This window comes from Zootoca vivipara, chromosome 3, assembly GCF_963506605.1.
Source record: "Zootoca vivipara chromosome 3, rZooViv1.1, whole genome shotgun sequence".
Classification (NCBI taxonomy): domain Eukaryota; kingdom Metazoa; phylum Chordata; class Lepidosauria; order Squamata; family Lacertidae; genus Zootoca; species Zootoca vivipara.
The window spans coordinates 52,396,382-52,417,089 of NC_083278.1; the positions used below are offsets into that span (position 1 = coordinate 52,396,382).

The 20,708-nt window shown below is 39.4% G+C and overlaps 1 protein-coding gene across 5 annotated transcripts in view; it reads right to left on the reverse strand.

Annotated features, from left to right (window-relative positions):
• FAM184A (family with sequence similarity 184 member A) overlaps window positions 1-20,708 on the reverse strand; it is a 65,507-nt gene that overhangs the window by 14,741 nt on the left and 30,058 nt on the right. For all 5 annotated transcript variants that reach the window (XR_009557336.1, XM_060272653.1, XM_060272654.1 and 2 more), the window contains exons 5-10: window positions 20,322-20,519; window positions 18,245-18,367; window positions 14,097-14,258; window positions 13,213-13,338; window positions 12,916-13,062; window positions 206-418 (exon numbers count right to left, since the gene is read on the reverse strand). Coding sequence is in view for 4 of the 5 variants with exons in the window: in XM_060272653.1 (XP_060128636.1) it covers window positions 206-418; window positions 12,916-13,062; window positions 13,213-13,338; window positions 14,097-14,258; window positions 18,245-18,367; window positions 20,322-20,519 (969 nt within the window). In the remaining variant the exon portion in view is untranslated. The remainder of the gene's footprint in view (window positions 1-205; window positions 419-12,915; window positions 13,063-13,212; window positions 13,339-14,096; window positions 14,259-18,244; window positions 18,368-20,321; window positions 20,520-20,708) is intronic.

Genomic DNA, 20,708 nt, shown 5'->3' on the forward strand with positions numbered 1-20,708 from the left:
TTCAAGAGAAGTTAGAACACACATGTGTAGTTTCCTCTATGCTTAGCCACCCCTGCCATTCTCCCACTATAGCATTTATTTGGGTCCGTTCTGAGTTCTCAAATGAATATAAAGAAGTTCTTTGGAGTAATATCTCATAGTTCATGTTAACATATGGTCTGCAATCTGAAAATCTTAAGATGCTACAAAATACAAATGAACATGCCTTTTGCTCTTCTTCTTTTGTTTCCTCCATGTTCTGAAATGCAAGGATATGTGCTTCTTTCAACGACTTGTGTCTCTGTTGATGCTCTTCTTCTAGCTCTTCAATCTCTTGGGCCAGCCTCTGTCGCTCCTGGCTAAATTGTGCCTGAAGTTGCTGCATTGAAGTCTGAGACTGGGAAAGCTGCATTTCTAGATTCTGCTTCAACAGGGAGATCTAATCCACAGAAAAGCAAAGTTAACTAGAAATTCAAACTATAAACTGTGTTTATATTTACTGATAGATATTTGAGATTTTTTATTGTGGTCACAATACAGAGAAGTACAGCGATCCACAAGTGTGATGTCCTGCCTCACCAAATAGCAGCCCTCCCACATTGCATCAAGCAGTTTCTTATATTGTATAGGAAAGCTGATAGGCAGTGGAAATACTACAGGTGTACTGTGTTCACAAATGTTGTTGCATTTTTTAAACATTTCCTCTCTGTATTGGGGCCTATTTTGCTTAGTAACACATTCTGGTTAATAGAAATTTGAATATCCGACTGCATGCAAGTGGACTTCTGTTTGCACAACAGGACTTTCTCTTCCTTTCCCATCCAGCTCCTAGTGTCCTCAAAATCTGCTCTAGAAAGATGGGGGATCCTATAGAGCAGAACCTGGGTGCATGCACAATGGACTACAGGGGGGAGGAAAGGAAGGGAAAGTCCCATTGTGTGAGCATTTTGTTGGGCAGTTGGCCAGACATCACTGGATGTCCCCTACAGTATATGCCTAATCAAGTATTACTATGAACTATAACTAATGAGCAAATAAATGCCACATAGTTTATGGCATGCAAATTAGCAATGTGTCGTCACCAGCTGTTTGAATGTCAAGTGCAATACACTTTTAGTGGATTGCAATCCTACAGCCAGCTGAAAGCCAGTTCAGTGGCCACAGAAAGTTAATTCAAGTGCTGCACCACTGGCAAAGAGAGTGTATTAATGGTGGGATGGCGCTTAAGCCACTGGATGACCTCAATACACCCACTGAAAAGTTCAAGGTGTCCCACTGGTAGTAGGGCCCAAAGTGGGGCATTTGGGTGTGCGTATCAAGAGCAGTCAAAGATCCATGGGATTTTAAGCCCCCTTGTTTCTCCAACACACCTTCAAAAATGGCATGAAACTTCATCAGCCCTGAGGGGTTATGGTGGAGTAATGTCCCTTCCATTGGAATAAACAGCAGAGGTGGGGAATGAAAAATCTGTCACCATCCCATTTCTTGGCCTGGTTGAAGTGAGCCAAAATGGGTATAGATATGTAACTGCAATCCTACACACACGTGGGAGTAAGCCCCATTCATCTCAATTGAACTTACTTCCATGTAGACATGCATAACATTGTGTTGAGAAATTACTTATCAATTAAAAAAAGTTATATTCCATCACTGCAGTCAAGAGACTAAGTATCAGTTATTTTTTGCCTAATATGCACTACCAAAATCAATGCTAATAATTCTACAGCACTTTCTAAAGAAAATTCATATCCTTTAACTCAGCTGTAATACATTATGCCATTATTATGAATTTGTGGCATAGCTCATGCCTTCAGAAATCAATCTAAAGGCCCACTGGCAGCCTTCAATTCAGTGGATGATTTCCTACACACCCAGTAATAGGCAACATGGGTACTAGCAGGGTAGAAAGCAATGTACAAACCACACAGGCTACTCCTGGTCTTGGCAATGCTTCTCACAAAGTGAGTTATGTAGCACCACCCAGGCCAAGTTCATCGGGCAATAAAAGAGAGTGCAACTTCAAATCCAGCTGGCACTCTTACGAGCAAAAAATGAAGCTACGCTGCAGAGGCTTCTGAGGTAATGGGTATGACATCACTCTGCAAAGGTGCTACCAGGTCATTTTGATTTGAGAAACACCATTCCAAGACTGAACTCACATGAAACAACATCATGGACTGAAGGCCCTTTTAGATTAGTAGTAGGGCATATGGTTTTCCAGATTGATCAAGTTAACTGATAGTGCTCTGCACTAGTCTGAAGTGGCTCATAGCACAAAACAAAACAAAACAAAAATAATTTATTACGTATACCCCGCCCATCTGGCTGGGTTTCCCCAGCCAATCTGGGCGGCTTCCAACAAGAGACTAAAAATACATTAAAACATCAGTCAGGGCTGCCTTCAGATGTCTTCTAAATGTCAGATAGTTGCCACAGGGCAGGTGCCACTACCGAGAAGGACCTCTGCCTGGTTCCCTATAATTTTGCTTCTTGCAGTGAGGAAACTGTCAGAAGGCCCTTGGTGCTGGACCTCAGTGTCCAGGCTGAACGATGGGGGTGAAGACGCTCCTTCAGGTATACTGGGCAGAGGCCATTTAGGGCTCTAAAGGTCAGCACCAACACTTTGAATTGTGCCCAGAAACGTACTGGGAGCCAATGTAGGTGTTTCAAGACTGGTGTTATGTAGTCTCGGCGGCCACTCCCAGTCACCAGTCTAGCTGCCGCATTCTGGATTAGTTGCAGTTTCCGGGTCACCTTCAAAGGTAGCCCCACGTAGAGCGTGTTGCAGTAGTCGAAGCGGGAGATAACTAGAGCATGCACCACTCTGGTGAGACAGCCCATGGGCAGGTAGGGTCTCATCTCGCGTACCAGATGGAGCTGGTAGACAGCTGCCCTGGACACAGAATTGACCTGCGCCTCCATGGACAGCTGTGAGTCCAAAATGACTCCCAGACTGCGCAGCTGGTCCTTCAGAGGCACAGTTACCCCATTCAGGACCAGGGAGTCCCCCACACCTGCCCGCCCCTGTCGCCCAAAAACAGTACAAAAAAAGTCAGTATAGTAAGGATAGTGGTATGGTATGTATGCAGCAATATTTAATATAAAGGTTGAACTCGCAAGTTATAGCAGGATTTTAAATGAAGACACATTTGCAGTGTGATACAGGTAAAACAATAAAGCAATTATTCTAATTACCGATCAGATTTTGTAAAAGCTGATATATATAAGATTATGTAAAAGCTAATACAAACACTACATATATAAACGAGCAAGCTGAAAGACTGCTGCAACAAATTCTAGTGCCTGCACTAAAATTAACTTGCAGTCATGATAAATTTTTAATTCAGAATTTCCCTTCCCCCATTCTTGGTTTTCTTTATGTATCTGTGGGAACAAGCAACCTTGAACAAAAGATTTAGGGCAGGAGCCCTGACAACAAAAGGGACTTGAGTAGCCTCTTAACTTTGCTACTACAAATTATTCAAGTACAGTGGTACCTCTGGTTACGAACTTAATTCATTCCGGAGTTCCGTTCTTAACCTGAAACCGTTCTTAACCTGAGGTACCACTTTAGCTAATGGGGCCTCCTGCTGCCGCGTGATTTCTGTTCTCATCCTGGGGCAAAGTTCTTAACTCGAGGTACTACTTCCGGGTTAGCAGAGTCTGTAACCAGTAGTGTTGGTAATCCGAGGTGTTTGTAACCTGAGGTACCACTGTAACTGCACCATATTTCCATATCACAAATGGCTGACATCTCCAACATTATGTACTAAACAAAGAGAAAGTGATAAGTGTGGAGAGAGATAATTTTTCCTGTATTAAAGTGGAAGGTTTTGTTATTTCACCAGGATTTGATGGGTCTTTCTGAATCTTCTGCGGGAATTCTTAGGAAAAATCTTCAGTTTTCACTGACAACCTTACAAATCATGGAAAGACTCGTTCTGGGACAGAATGTCCCCTCCTAGGGTGGTCACTTATGCACTGCCAAAAAAAAGAGAGAATGCTTCTGTCTGCTCAGTCTGTTGTCTAGATGCTAACAGTTGATGGACAACTTCAAACCCCAGCTCTTGTTCTCTATCTTTAAACTAGACTTGGACAAGATAGATGACCTGCCCTCTGTAAAGTAGGACACATGACCACCCCATCTCCTTCAGAAGCTCCCAATTCTTCCTTTTGTATTTGGTACTGTGGGACTCTACTTATCTTGCAACTGTCATTATATGATGGTGGGTGGGCATGGTTTGGGCCAAACCATGCAGTGGGTCAAATAGAGACACCTGTGGGCCAGATATTACACAAACCCTCCATTATCAGTGGGAACAGGACTCAGGAGTAAAAAACAAAAACAAAAACCCTACACTTGCCAGTGTCAGCAATGCAGACTATGAGCATGCTCAGATATCTTCATTTCAGAATAATGTTTAATTCTAGAAACTGCAGTTTTCCTTCCTGATTAATGAATGAGTCAAGAGGGAGAAAAGCCTGCACTTCCCAGATTACACATTGGCAAATAAAGCTTAGAAGCAGCCTTAGTTGATGTATCACATCCCTCTCCTGATGCATGCTAAGTGGGGAAGATGGAAACTGGCAGATCAGAGAACTGGTGAGGAGCCATTACAAGCTGCCAAGGCAAAATCTGAAAGGGAATTGGCTTAAGGTTTTCTGAACTGAGAGAGGTTCAAACACTCCCCAACCTTCCAAAATTCTTGTCCACCCTTAAACACTACTTCTATCTACAGTAGTCCTACCCCTTCCTGTTGCTGTGTTCCACTCTACTTGCTACACATTATACAGGACTTAAGCAAGAGTTCTACCCTTGACTTGTATGTTCCTGCAGTGCAAGTTCTTCCTTAAAGTTCCTCCTTAATCATTTCTCTTGGTTGCGATACCTAGTATATTCAGCTTCTGCTCCCACATCACTGAACATTAGTCCAATTCTCTAAATAAAACCTGGAAGCAATGTATTTCTTATATGAATTAAATTAATCATTACCAATTTTAACGTATCAAGGCAGATATTGGGTATGTAAATAATATATTCTATTGGAAGTTCCATTAAAGGTGGCAAAATTAAGGACAAACTTTTATGTGTAATACATGCATGCGTGAAATATTTTCTTTTATGCATATAAATCAATTTTTAAAACTTGCTATCCCATTTTGAGGTAGAAGAAGAGGATGATAAAAATCAGTTTGGTCACCTTAAATAAGTGGACTGGATTACTATGTTCCTAGATCTTAATATGAAAATATTGTACATAAAGATTCTATTTTAAGCTTCTACATTTTAAAATCTTTTTCTTTTGCTTCTGTTAGTTATCTATTGTAATGTCTCATTTCCTATCCTTGCATTATATTGTTGACACAATGACAACCAACCTACTAGAATCAGATAAGAAATTATGAAAAAAGCCTTGAACTGTGCAGTTTTAATGATTCATAATATATTTCTTCATATAAAGAGCCCTATTAAAATTGCACAGAATGTTAATGTTTCCCCAGCATTGATCTTTTACACTCATATAAACATTTAGTAATGAGGTAGATCTCCAAGTTAACATACAGTAATAGAAATAATCCAATTATGTTAATCAGTATAAATATCCTTTTTTGCTCTTCTTTTATCTTCCCATTTGGACAAGAACAAATTTTAAGTTTTTGTCAAAATGTATTTGAGTTAAACAGTTTATTTCTTAAGAAATAATGTTAAATAAATATTATTTTTATTATTAACCACTGCTGCAATCCAATCAGTGCGAAGAGTAGACAGTGGAGAAACATGCATACAGTCTGTTTTCTTAAAGTTTCTATTGCAGCTGATTCTCCAACTGTGTGACTATCATTACTGTAACTTTTTTTAACCTAACCCTTTCCATAAGTGAGGCAGGAAGGGTGAGACAGGAAGAAATAGAAAGCCTTGCCTGGCAGGCAGTGGCACTAGCAGCAGAGCCAGTCAGTGGAAGCAAATGGCAGGACCGGGGTGGTGGTGGTGGTGCCAATTTGGGGTCTGCTTGTGCCTGTTGCCTGAGGCAATTGCCTCAGTTTGCCTAACTGGAGTTTGCCATGATTGGAATCTTATCCAGTGATGACTCTTATCCTGAATCTTATCCAAGCTCACAACCATTGGGCCATTAGTGGTGCAGAGATCTCCCAGCTCAGTAATGTTATCCAGCAGAAGTGCTTTTCCACTGACAGAGATGACTCTATGCCAATGGGATGATGCTTCTGTTGACAGAACTCCCCTGGATTAGTGTGGAAGTTTCTGCTAGTGGAAGGGCTTTGCCAGCAAAGATCCTCTGGTGCAACGCGAAAAAATGGGGCAAGAGTAAAAAATGGTCATGTCATGGATACAACACATCCTAATGTGTATCAGCTCACCTTCTCGACCAATTGCAAGGGACAGCATGGAGAGAGAAAAGGGGCACTTCCATATGCAAAAAGGGGAACAACTGATTTATTCCTACCTGCATCACAGCCCACTGCATCACACACCACTCTGGAAGGTCTCCTGACCACCACAAGTGGCTTTTCAGCCATGTATGTATGTGACAAAGTACAGTAAGTGAAAGATAGAGAAGCTACATCATGTGTGTATGTAGTGCATAAACTTAATAGCGTATGACCTTCTGGTGACCATTTAGATACCACTCATTGATTTTTTAAATCTTTGTAGAAATAACAGAATGAAATATAATAGCCAAACCATAACTGAGTTGCATTATTTATATTAAATTGTAACACGGTACCACACATTTCCATGCTTTATAAAAAGCTTTATAAAGTGCAAATGTACTGCCTGCAAGCTTGCTTTTACATCACATAAAATGACTGTGTGATGTTTAATGTCAAATGATATTAACACATACACATACGAATGAATGTATGAATGCAGCGCAGAGCTTTTTATGAAATTAATGTGTAAACTCTTCCCTTGAACAACATTTCTTTATTGATTTCAAAGGCTAATGCTCTGAAGCAGCACTGGCTAGTATGCAAGCTGAGAAGTGCAAGCATGCCCTCATGTACATATTGTAAGTGCAACTCACTTACATTGCTGATAGATTTATGCAAAGCTTCACCGAGACAGTGCCGCTATGAAGGAAAGATCACAGGAATAAAGGGAAATATTCAGAAATAACTAAGAAGATGGAATAAAGAAGGGACAGTAAAACACAGAACATTATATTAATTTAAGAAGGAAAAATATGTTGAAAATTGATTGGGCGAAATTGACACAGAACATTTTTGCTATGGCTTGCTATGGAAATCCACTGAACACATGAAAATCACATAAATACAATTTGTGGTCCCATTTTTATAAGAGTTAAATATTGGGAGCAAATTTGTGTATGCTCAAGGATTTTATCATGCTCCTATATTAAATATTTTTTTCCTTTGACCCAAATTGACACATCTACTTCAGTAAATATACTCTGGAAGAACGGCCAAGTATTTGTTGCATTTCACTATTAATATTTGTTAATAAAAGCCCTTCAAACATTTTAAACAAATGTTCAGGTATATTTAGAAATACATTTTGCCATCGTTTTAAGCAAGGTGGCAACATGATTAAACATCAACATCTATTTTTTTGCCAACCTCAAACCAATCTGTAAATAATTTGGAACACAACTGAAACTTTTTTATAAAGATTTAGATATGGATGTTCCTTAAAATATATATTTTAAATTGTCAGTCCATAGCAAAATTACATTCTACATATAATACTATAATGACATTTAATAGGGGTGTGCACTGGTCACAATTGACACAATTTGTATCTGTCTTTGGGAAGCAGTCCAATTTGCTTCAGAACCATTCTGTGTCTTTCCAATTTGACGTTATTGGTGATCGAATTAAACCTATTGAAAATTAAGCTTTCTTTCCCCCCCATCCACTATAATCGGGAAACTAAAACAGCTATGACTTTTTTCACAAAAGTGGATGAAATGTGCAGGCATAGGAATCCCTCCTTAGTGGATTAAGCCTTCCTAATTGTAAGCAGATACAACTAGGGAACTTTGTGTGCGGCACCTTTACAAATTGATTTTCTTAAAAACAAGAATTTTTTCATGTTATGACTTAATTAGATTCAGTTTGCAGAATAGGTCATACCTTCAGAGAGGACGAAGGCTGCAAAATTTCAGAATGATACATGTAATAGTTCTCCTACAAGTGCAGATGCTACTATTTCGGAGTGAGTAATATGAGACTCTCGGGAAGCAGCAACATTGATGTAAAAATAGCGTAGATTCCCAAGAAATGACCCTTGTTACTCGAAGGGTCATTGATAGGGTGGGCTTCCGCCTCCCCCCATGGATTTTTGGGGCTACAAAAGAGACCTCTTCATTGACTTGTGATTTGAGTACCCTGGGAAAATAATTCACACTGATTCATGGAAGACCTTTCCATCAAAATGAAACATCTCCCTCACTTCTCCATCCACTCCCCTCTCAAGCTCTTGGCATTTCCCCAGTCAGTCTGTTTTGTTTTTTGAGGGCGGGGTGGGGGTAGAAAGTAGATGCCACAGAGTAACTCAGAAGCTTTGGGAGTCTGTGATCCACCTCAAGATGCCTTGTTTACAGTACAAACTGTAGCCTTCCTTGTTTCACATTTAGGGTACACAGAGCCCATGCACACCCCTACCATTTACTAACAAGCTGAAGATGTACTGTCAGCATGTATAAGTGGTATATCACCATATACATCAGATGCAACACATATATGATCAATACAATTTCAAAAATTGAATGATGAGTAATTTCATTTCTGGATACATGATTTATGATTCTGACACCAGTTATTTCAGATTAGTGGTGAAGCAAAAAACAAAAAACCCTAAGCTAAACTAATTCCCAGATCTAGGAAACTGCAAGGCAACATTCATGGCTAAGCTTGATGTACTGTATTAAGATTCCAAACTCTGAACTACTCCACTGAAAAGCGGCTCCTACACTATTTGCTTGCTTAGATTGGATGTCAAATACATCTTTTAAACCTGAAATTTGGGACATTATGCTTGTTTATTTGGATTTCATTTGATTTAATGCTAGGAAATTGTTATCCACATAGAGTAGACCAACTGAAATTAATGCACTTAAGTTAGCAATGCCCATTAACTTTAATGTGTCTACTTTGAGTATCACTTAATTGTGTGTGAGAGAAAGTCCTGGATGTGATCCTGAATTGTTGTTTGCTTGTGTGTGTGTGTGTGTGTGTGTGTACACACACACTAACAAAGTCAGGGTCACCTACATTCTCTATCAGAGCTACCTCATGGTCTAAAATACTTTTCAGTCCTATTTCTTTTCCCTTGATGGGGAAAGCAAATATATTATTTTATTATTTAATGGTATTTAATTCAAAAGGGACCCAGGTGGTGCTGTGGGTTAAACCACAGAGTCTAGGGCTTGCTGATCAGGAGGTCGGCGGTTCAAATCCCTGCAACGGGGTGAGCTCCCGTTGCTCGGTCCCAGCTCCTGCCCACCTAGTTCGAAAGCACATCAAAGTGCAAGTAGATAAATAGGGACCGCTCCGGCGGGAAGGTAAACGGCGTTTCCGTGGGCTGCTCTGGTTCGCCAGAAGCAGCTTTGACATGCTGGCCACATGACCCGGAAGCTGTCTGCGGACAAACGCTGGCTCCCTCGGCCTATAGAGCGAGATGAGCGTCGCAACCCCAGAGTCGGACACGACTGGACCTGATGGTCAGGGCCCCCTTTACCTTTAATTATCTAATATCTATATCCTTTTCAATCTGGTTTCAGATCTGGTTTTGGTGCAGAAACAGACGGTGGATGATCTACTCTGGGAACTAGACAGGACGAGTGCATCCCTGTTGGTTCTGCTGTACCTCTCAGAGGCATTCACCATCCATCATGGTATCTTCCTGGAACATCTGAGATATGGGCCTTAGCGTGCTGTTTTACTATGATTCCAGTCTTGTCAGCTGAAAAATCTCAGAAGGGCTAGGGTTTTTTGCTCAATACACTGTTGTGTCCTCAAGTCAGTGATACTTAGTTCTATCTCTAATTTCCAAATTCTGAACCATTATCTCAATACAGTGAAAACCTGGTTGGGGACTGTGTAGAACCAAAAGGTGCAAATGTCCTGGAAGGCCTGTGATTGCTATCTTGGTAGTCAAGATAACCCCAGGACTAATTTGTGTGAGCTGTAACATGAGATCACACATGCTTATCTGCTTGTTTGAAGCCTTCTTTGGGATAGAGGAGGCTTCTCATGCTGCCTACTTGTCAGCTGCTTGCTTATCTAAGAGATGGATGAGAGCTGGGAAGGGGCCTCTAAGCCAGGGGTGAGTTAATTGGACCATTGTTGCCTGCTTAATAGCTTGCTTTTTGTAGAAGTAAACCATATATGATTAGCAATTAATGGACAAAGCCAAAGTGGTGATTGCCACTTCAGCTGCAAGGAATCCTGCACTGCATTGCAGTACGTGAGTACCTTGCTATACAGCATCTCTATAATAAAATACCACAAATGATCATTCTGGAAATTTGTGCATCTTTCTTTGGAATCCCTGCAACTGGACACACAGGACAGAACAGGGACCAACAAATTAATTTCAGATAAGAGCATAGCTGCCAAGTTTTCCCTTTTCTCGCGAGGAAGCCTATTCAGCATAAGGGAAAATCCCTTAAAAAAAGGGATAACTTGGCAGCTATGGATAAGAGAGAGGTGCTGTTGGTCAGCAGACAAGCTAATTTAGGACTGAGTACAGTCTGTTCTAGAGGGGATTGCACTCAATTTGAAGGATAGGCTTTGCTCTTTGGCAGTGCTTCTGGATCCAGCATAGCTTCTTGATGCCAAAGCAGGTGCTTTATCTCAGGAATGCTTTTGCCCAGTTTTGGCTGGTGTGTCAGCTACAACCCTTTTCTGGAGAAGGCAGCTCCGGTATGTCACCTTCAAGCTACCAGCAGATTTTTTGCAACATACGCTATATGGGGCTGTTGCCTTTGAAGTGTGCTCAGAAACTGTAGCTGGTGCACAATGCAGCAATCAGATTGCTTTCTTGTGTATGTTTCTAAGACCATATGACACCAACCTTGTTTGGTGTTTCCAGGCCCAACTTAAGCTCCTGGTGTATAAAGCCCTAAACAGCTTATGGGCAGGGTATCTGAAAGACTGCCTCCTCCAATATGAACCAATCCAGAGGCAGAAATCATTTTCTTAAACCCTTTAGTATGGCCCACCAAGAGAGATCCAATTGGTGAGAATGCTAGATAGGGTATTTTCTGTACCAGCACCTCAGTTTATGAAACTCCCTTCCTAGATACATTAGACTGGCCTCATCCCTGTTGAATTTTAAACATTTTTATTTTGTTTGGCTTTTAGTGCTTTTTAAGTTGGTATTTTGTTTTAATGTTGAAACAAAATAAACAAATTCCTTCCAATAAACAAATTCCTTCCACCTTAGAGACGAACTAAGTTTGTCATTGGTATGGTATGAGCTTTCATGTGCATGCACACTTCTTCAGATATCTGAAGAAGTGTGCATGCACATGAAAGCTCATACCAATGACAAACTTAGTTGGTCTCTAAGGTGCTGTGGAAGGATTTTTTTTTTTGTTTTGACTATGTCAGACCAACACAGCTACCTACCTGTAACTTGTTTTAATGTGTTACTTATTGTTTTAAACTGTATTTTCTTTTCTTCCAAACTTGCTTGGTGGCCCATGTTATAGCCAAAAGGTGATACAAAAACACTTTAATAAACAAGCAGTGAAATTTTATGGGTCTCTACTTACAAGTTAGTCCCAATGAGTTCAGTGGGACCTACTCTCAGATAAGCTGGTCCTAGGATTTAAGGATTGAACCATATTCTGTTTACCACATTTCTAAAATAAACCTATAAATGTACTTTTTCCTGAACACATCAAAATCCAAAGTTTATTGTATTTAATTTGTGTGTGTTTTCCTGAATGCATTGTTTGGGATTTAAACCCATGTTCTATCTGTTCACTGCTGATGGCTGCAATGATGCTTTTTAGTTCTGTTGCAGAACAGGAATATTTAGTAAAGTTAACGCACTACTTTCAGGAGGGGAAATCATTAATTTGAAACCCATCGAAGATATGATGCAACAAAAAATCTTCCAGTATCCATTAATGGAAGACATTTACGTTCCAGTGGAAACTATGCTGAAATTGTTGTTTTCTTCCTGTCAGACATCAATCCCTATGCTTTGTCTGCTGCATAATTTTTACAAGTCTCAAACTTTCTATCCTTAAATAAGTCTTTGTCTTTGTATACAGCCTATCACAATTATTTGATTTCTTCAGGTAACATTTGTAGATATGAAGTTCCTATGAAGAATTTCCATACATAAAACCAGGTGGCTTCCAATGTGAACAGATATTTCAGCAACAAACAAGAAACTTATTACTGGGTAGTCTTCAGTACAGTACCTACATTTTTGCTTTTTGCAAAATGTGCATACTTCAGATGGCTGTTGTGGATTTAGCTCCTCTCATTTGTATATTGTGTGCTGTTGGGCTGCATTGGGCATGGATGCTTAATATGTTTATGTTTTTCATTTTGGATTTTATTGTTATGCACCAGGCTCTGAGTAGCATGAGCTTTTGCGGGAGAGGGATATAAACAGACTGGTGAATAAAAACATTTTTTCCAATATTTTAAGCTAGAGTCCTCTCAGATGTGAATCATACAGTTAAAGTCTGTCCTTCAGGTCCACAGTTGTACATTGGAGAGAACAGATACCATGGCTTAGCCCTTACAGAATTCCCCCCAATTCACTGCTAATCAAAGCATATTCATATAATTCTGTAACAGACACAATGGCCACCGACTTCAGCATATGATTTCCCTTCTTAATCATCCAACTAGCTCTACAACAATTTATCCCTCTTCAGATGTAATTTCACAACAGTAATAAAACATGCTAGTAATCATTCCAGTTACCTGGTCCAAAAGATCTTCAACTTTCTTCTGCCAGCTATCTCTGGCAGCATTTTTTTCTCTCTCTTTTAGCTGCAGGAGTTGAGTCATTGCTGACTTTTTATCTTCCTCATGCTGAAGCCTTAACTCTTCTCGAAGTTTGGTACATTCCTGCCTAAGAAAAAGAAGTAGAACTAAAACTTTCTGGCCTTTAATAACATTATAAAAATATTATTGAAATGCACAGTTTGGTATTACATAACTGCATTTAACACATGCTTTGCTGTAAAAGAGAAAAAAACATAAAATAAAAAAGGGCACTTGCCGAAGATTTTCTGTCCATTTTATTTCTAGATCACGGGCCATTCTGTCAACTTTGAATTTTTCCTCTTCCCTCATAGCTACAATCATTACTTCATGCTGCTGTCTTTCCTGGTCTAGTTCCCCCTAGGAACACAAAATTCAAAACATAGATAAGCAACAACAAAATGATTTCATGACAATATTTTGCTTGGAAGCAATGTTAATGCCTTTACTGAATGCTCAAGCAGCACTGGTGATTTTTTAAACTGGCTGCTCAAGAATATGTTTTAGTTTGTATATTTTTATGCAATTAATTTAATGACACCTTAAAATTTGTATTTTGATATTTTAATTGTATGAATGGAGTTGCTTGTTCCCATTAACTATTCATTAAAAAAACAAGGATTTTCAAGTGCATCAGTGTTATGTAGATAAAACAGATCCTGACTCAAGGATCCATGATAACTTTTAGCTACATGCAAAGGAAGCTCGATATGTGCATAAGAACGTAAGAGCCCTGCTGAATCAGACCAATTGTCTATTAGTTCAGCAACCTGTTTTCCACAGGTGTCCTCTGGATGCTTCTCAGAAGCTCACAAGTAGGACATGAAGGAAACAGTCTTCTCTTGTTGCTCCCAGCAGCCAGCATTCAATGACATGCCAGCACTGAATCTGAGGTTAGAGCCATAATGACCAGACTCATTCTCCATGAATTTGTCAAATTTCCTTCTAAACCCATCTAGTTTACAGTAGCACATCTGAGTGATGATAAATATACGGGGTTACAGTAGACACAAGAGTAAATAGGAAAGTTTCTCTCTGTGTGTAAGGAGAGGGAGCTTCAGATGTGTAAAGCAGTTGCCATGAATCAGAGTGATGGAGCTGGTGTATCCTGCAGTTACCTGAACATTATACAGAGAATCAGTGGTCTCCCTCAGTCTTGCCCTGGTTAACTCTAGTTCTTTTTGTAGTATTTCCTGGGTTTCCTGAAGATTGGAGATGTGTCCTTCTGCAGTACCAAGGCCCTGTTCACTTTTTCTTACTAGATCTTGTAATCGACCCATCTACAAAAGGAGAGAAAAAAGTATTGATAGTTGTCACAGTGGCCGGAGCAGGCTACTTCAGAGTAACGACGCTACGCAGCTCTGCATTTTATTCTTTTATTGGTGCTGCGTATTTACAGTGCTGAAGTCATTGCTATTTACACGGAACGATGGGGTCATTACGTTGCAGAACCTCCGAATGGCTTTTGGCGCGTCTTTCCCCAACACAAAAGCCTTGGCAGACCCATCCTCTTTCCCCTCCTCTTTCTCCGTAATTCCGGAGTTGGGGGGATGGGTCTCCCCCCCTTATTTGCCCCTTCCTGTCCCACCTGGGACCCTGGCTCCGCTACCTTGCCTGAGCCTCGGACACGACTTCCTGCTTCCTCACTGGAATCGGAGCTCCCTCTGCTTTCCCCTGTGCTCGGGGATGGGCTTGAACTCAGGAGGGGAGGGACTTCGCGATATCCCCTGTCCCTCACAATAGTTTAACAATTTCAGATTAACTGAGCATGACATACTTTTGTGCATATTTCCCCCTATTTAAGTATAATCTTCATACAGGCAAAGCCAACCCCACTCATAATTTTATTGTTGTTGTTTAGTCGTTTAGTCGTGTCCGACTCTTCGTGACCCCATGGACCATAGCACGCCAGGCACTCCTGTCTTGCACTGCCTCCCGCAGTTTGGTCAAACTCATGTTCGTATTATTCACTACTATTAAAAAACAAACATACACCAAACATTTCAAACAAACACAAGTATCACAATTTCCTAAGATTTAGTCTTTTTAAAAAACAGGTTATAAAATACAATATTATAAATAAGAGAGGGCTGCCAAGAGCTACTGTAATTTCAAACATTGTTGGCAATTGCAAGGATATATCCCCTATATGCTTTATCCATTATGCACACCAGTATTCTGCAAGAATGTAGACAGCACTGCATCCAAGCACATACAATTTGTTGTTTGAAGTCTCATGGCCTTCACCCCATCAATATCTGGTAAGGAGACGAGCTTGAGTTTACGAGACTATGCCTGTATTTTGAAACATTTGCTGAAGGATTATATCAGTCAGGAGTTGCCAACCTTAATATTAAAGGTTTCTGCAACAGGATTTTGTAGAAGGCAATTCTTTTATAACTTTACTTTTACAAGGATTATCTCAAATAGAACTACATACATTTTTAACACTACATAGTGGACCTTTGTTATATATGCTAGCAGTGTGAACCTTCTTCAACAGCTGCCTGCAACTGGGAATGCATGAAGAAGATCCAATACAGATTACTTCCAAATATATCCGCATGAGATAGAATAGTATACATATTTTTGGTTAATATTCTCTTTTTTTGTATTTGTTTGCTTATGCATAAAAATCACCATAAAATTAAGCTTTCGATTCAGAACTACTGACAGTATCAATGAGGCTGAATGTGAGGAAAATGTAAATCAATTGTGTGAAAAAGGAAAAATTCTCCTTCAGTTTCAAGTTTGAAAATGAATAAGCCATGAAGTACATGTCTCCCTTAAGAGTCTTCAAAGCAAATAGTGAACCTAGAGAATGAGTAACTAACATGCGACTTTCCGAGGCAGAACTACTCATATTTTGCCTGACGGAAGCTCTGCATACCCGTATCCCTTCTTCCAGTGGCCTCATATACCCATCAATGTTCTTGAACATAAAAGGAATTTAATTAAACTTGAACTTTTACTCACTGTATTTTGAAAACTAGCTTGGTAAAGCTACCGGTAGCTTATTGTTTGTTACACAGGTAATCAATACCACCCTTTGAAAAGAGATGACTCATATACTGTTATTTGCCTTCCGCTCTGTATATATACATTTGCATATTCACTTCACCACCAGACTGTCCACCAGTCACCACTCCAACTTCAGATTCTATTTTCTAAGAAAAGTTGTTGAATAGGTGGACAGTCTGCAGACTCAGACATACACAGATACCGTCAGCTACATAAATTGCCTGGCTTTTTACCTGGGTATGCAGCAAGACTGAAATTGCAGCTGTGACTGAGAATCTCTGCCTAGATGTTGAAAAGGGAAATAGCATCCTTTTGATTCTTTGGCAACTTTTGATAAAATGTATAATTTGGACCAAGAATTGAGCACTTGGTCTTACATGATCGACATGGCTTTCGATTTTGTATTTCACAGCAGTACACCACACAGCATCAGAAATGGCTTTTGAGACTGGATATTTACAATTCAAATGAAAGGAATACAAAAACTCCCTAGGCATTTACATGCCTGAAGTAACTCTTTGGACCTTGATCTTGGCATCATTGTGAGCATCTCGAAGATTGCTCCCAAGTGACTGTACTTATGAAGGTACAGAAAATTAGACATACATTCATCACCTCTCCCTTAGAGGTTTTATTTACAGCAAAGCAGTATGTAAATGTTGTTAAATATAAATAAATAAATAAATAAATAAAATCTCCTGGGGAGCCTGCCTTTGGTGACCCATGGGATCCTATTCTACTCCCTTCTTGTTCAGTGCAAATGTGAGGTCACTTTGTTCTACAACAGTTTAGACGCTAAGAGCAGAATCGTATAAATGTCTACTCATAAGTTAAATAAATAGGACTTACAGTAGATGTGTAGAGGATTGCAGCATTAAGTAAGCAGCTTTTATTCTCAGCAGTCCCTAATCCATTTATAAGCTATTTATTAGTGTTTGCATGAAATAATGAATAATTTAATGAAATAGTTTTTAAATGAGAAATTGGCTTAATTGGCTTTTTCTGGATACTGAACCATTTGTGTGACAACTTATAAGCAACATTATTATCTGTAAAGCTGACAATTTAAAAATGTTAGTTTGCAACTCTGAAGCTGAGCGTATAAATACGTTTTTATGAAAAGGATCAATAGTTCAATCACAGTATTTTTAAAAGAGCAACTTAAGAATGCAATAAACAGGATACAATTTTCCTATTACTAATCAATACTGTAATGCCACCTGTATCAAGTTGTTTAAAATAAAAAGCCACCCCTCTTCAGGACTGTAAAATAGCATATTAAAAATGAATGTACAAATGCAAGTACAAATAAGAAATACTTAACAGAATGTTGCTCACAAGAAATATGGTCCTCAGACTGAAACAGGTTCTCTGCTGTATGAATACCTTTGTTCATATAAAAAAAGAAGCTATAATGCAGACATCCCCAAACTGCTGACCTTCAGTTGTTGTTGACTACAACTCCCAACATCCCTTACCGCTGGGCATGCTGGCTGGGGTTTGTGGGAGTTGTGAGTCCAACATCTGGAGGGCCCCAGATTGGGGAAAGCTGCTGCCATTGAACTTGGGCCAGGAAATCCAGTTTCAAATCCCCACAGCTACTTAGTGGTGGTCTTAGGATATTCAGGACACTAACTATCTTAATCTATAATAAATTGTAGGATTACTTTGAATGTAAAATGAGGAGAATCTATGTAAATTAACCTGAGCTCTTTAGAAGAAGGTTGGAGTATATATGCAACTACTAAGCAAAGCATCTGCATTTTTTTAAATGTTGGATTAGAGCAAGGTCAACGTAGCAAATTCTGCTTTCAACAGTAGCCACCAGATGCCTCTGGATTTTTACAAGTAGGGCATGGAGATGACAGTCTCCTCCCTGTTTGTCCCTAGTATTTGATATTCAGAGGTTTGCTGCCTTTGAATATGGAGATTTCATGTTTAGCTACCCATGGCTGTTGCTACTAATATAGTTATCCTTAATAAATGTGATTAAAGCAGTCTAGTGGTCATGACAGAAAATTCTAGCATTATCAGAGAAGAGAACAACCTTCCTTTTCTCTACACCATTCATGAAAGTCATGAATATAAGAACTATATATTTTAAAAATATCTTTAAAAAGCAAAATAGAACAGAGCAAATCTTAAACATACAGCTCTAAAACATTGACTAAAGAAAATATCAGTATTGGTTAAAAGTGGTCTAATGCACATGACAGTTAGCTGTTATGACTAAGCTGATTCTTGCCTCCTGATTGGATGAAGTCAGCTTGGTTGTCAGTTCTTCCCTCAGGTTTTCCAACTGCTGTCGAAGCTGATTCTTCTCGTCTTCAAAATGTATCTTCTCTTTTTCAAAGTGCTGCTCCAACTCCTTAAGAAAATGAAAAACAATAGAAATGCCTGTTTAGGTTCATTACATACTGAAGCAGGACTCATATTAGTCTGTTTTTCTAGTGTTCATGGTTATTCTATGTATTACTTATAAGACAAACAGAGAGACCTGTTGTTGACAAAAGTAATATTTAATAAAAGTGCTGGAAATGTTTCTCATTTTTCCCATTTTAATATGAGTCCAACATGCAGAAGAGACAGAATATTAGTAAATTTGTAACAACATCTGGACAAGTCCAAAATTAGGGTAATTCTAAACAATCAAAGGTTTGAGCCAAATATGCCATTTCATTGATGAGAGTTTTAGAAACTTCTAGTCTAATAAAAATATTTAATTTCAAAATGTTATTCTGAAATGAAACTACTGAAACACAAGGATTAAAAAATGTAAAAATTTAAGATGTCAGCTGAGGACTTTCATGAAAGTACTGGGACTGTCAGTTTAATATTAACTTGGCCTGTTGAAAACAATGAATCAAAAACAATTACTTCCCACAGTACATGCCCCCATCTCTCTCTCAAAAAAAGTATGGGACATCTTTAGCTAGGAAACAGTAATTCAAAAAACTAGCAAAGTTGCTACAGGGGAATTTGAGACTATTCTTGCCACCTTTAAAGAAGGGGTGGACAGCCTCTAGCCCACAGGTCAGACTTGGCCCGCCACAGGGTACAATTTGACCTGTGAGGCCATATCCTGAAAGCAACATCCACCCATTGACATCACTAATGGGTTGGGTTGGAGAACAGGGTTTTAAATCCTGCATTGGCTGCATGTTCTGTTGCTCAAGCAAAATTCCATGCACAGGGTTTCGGCTGATGACATTTGTTAGGTTAATCCTGGCTATTTCTCTTTACTGTATGGTATTCTAGGTCTAGTATGGAGATATACCAGGCATAGGGAAATTCGGCCCTCCAGATGTTTTGGGACTACAACTCCCATCATCCCTAGCTAACAGGACCAGTGGTCAGGGATGATGGGAGTTGCCTCCATGTATACACTTCCCATAATAGGTCCTCACCTATTACGGTACCTCAAAATGCATTTTATACACTTATTTTTTTTAAGTGTATAAACACTCAAAGCAGCTTACATCAACATCACAATTTAAACCAACTCATAGTGGTAATTCAAAGAAATGAATGGATGTATATGACGCCCACACTCTACCATACTGACACTTAGCTATGGTCGGGAGGACAGACACAAGTAAGCCCAAAGTAACCTAGGGAGCTGCACTGAGTCAGGCTGCTGGTCCACAATGTCAACAATGACTGGCAGTGACTCTCCAGGTTATCAGGCAGGGTTCTCTCATAGCCTTACCTAGAAATGCTGGGAGGTGAACCTGGATCTTCTGCATGCAAAGCTATGGCCCTTCCCCTCCCACCAGTGTTTGTATAACGTAACAAAACTGAATCAAGTAACTGATTCCTAATGGGTAGACCAGATACATATACTATACATGAACAAGAATATGATAATTTGCAACTAGCAGAAAATGTTCAGAAGGGAATGTTCAGAAGTTTTTGAATATTCCCAATCCTTAACTCTACATGCCCTTTCTATTGTTTTCTGCTAATTTACCTGACCTTCAATCAATGAAAGAGATACAAAAGAAAGAGACCTAGAAGTCTCTAAACAATGTTGTAAAAGATTGAGAAAGCAAATTCTTATCTTCTTACCTGTCTATTATTAGCCAATGAGAAATTGGAGAGAAAGGCTGCCCATTTTTATATAAGTGATATTAATATGCAGTCTCTTCTGCTATAAATAATTTGTGTAGCTGAAAAACTTGCTACATTCTTCCTCTTGCTTTTACAAGCCTCTTACTGCAAAATAACTGGAACTAAGGTATGCTATATACTTGGATTTTTAAACTCAAAATCTTTTTCATACAGCAAAACTAAGAACAGTCCTCATATTATAGTTCTCTTACCATTTGCAGTTTCTTTTTCTCCTTGTTAGCAGTACTATGTGCTGCCTCAAGAGCAGTATGATGTTTCCATGCCAACTCCTCCAAGGTCTTAGAATGAGCCTCATTTAATTGTGCAGCCTCCCCTTCCAGCCTGGCTTGCAGTTTTATCAGCTCCTTCTCATAATATTCTCGTTGTGTTTCCCTTGCTTCATTCACTTTCTGTTAATTCAAACAAACTTGAAATCATGACATCATCCATTTTTTTCCACTGTAATCTTTGTCCCCATGACCTTCAATTCTGCAACTCTACCACCATTCTGTCCCATACAAGATTCTACCCATATTCTCTTGGCAGCTGAAAACTCCACCTTTGCTGTAGTACTGGCAGTGTTTCAAGGACAGTGGGCC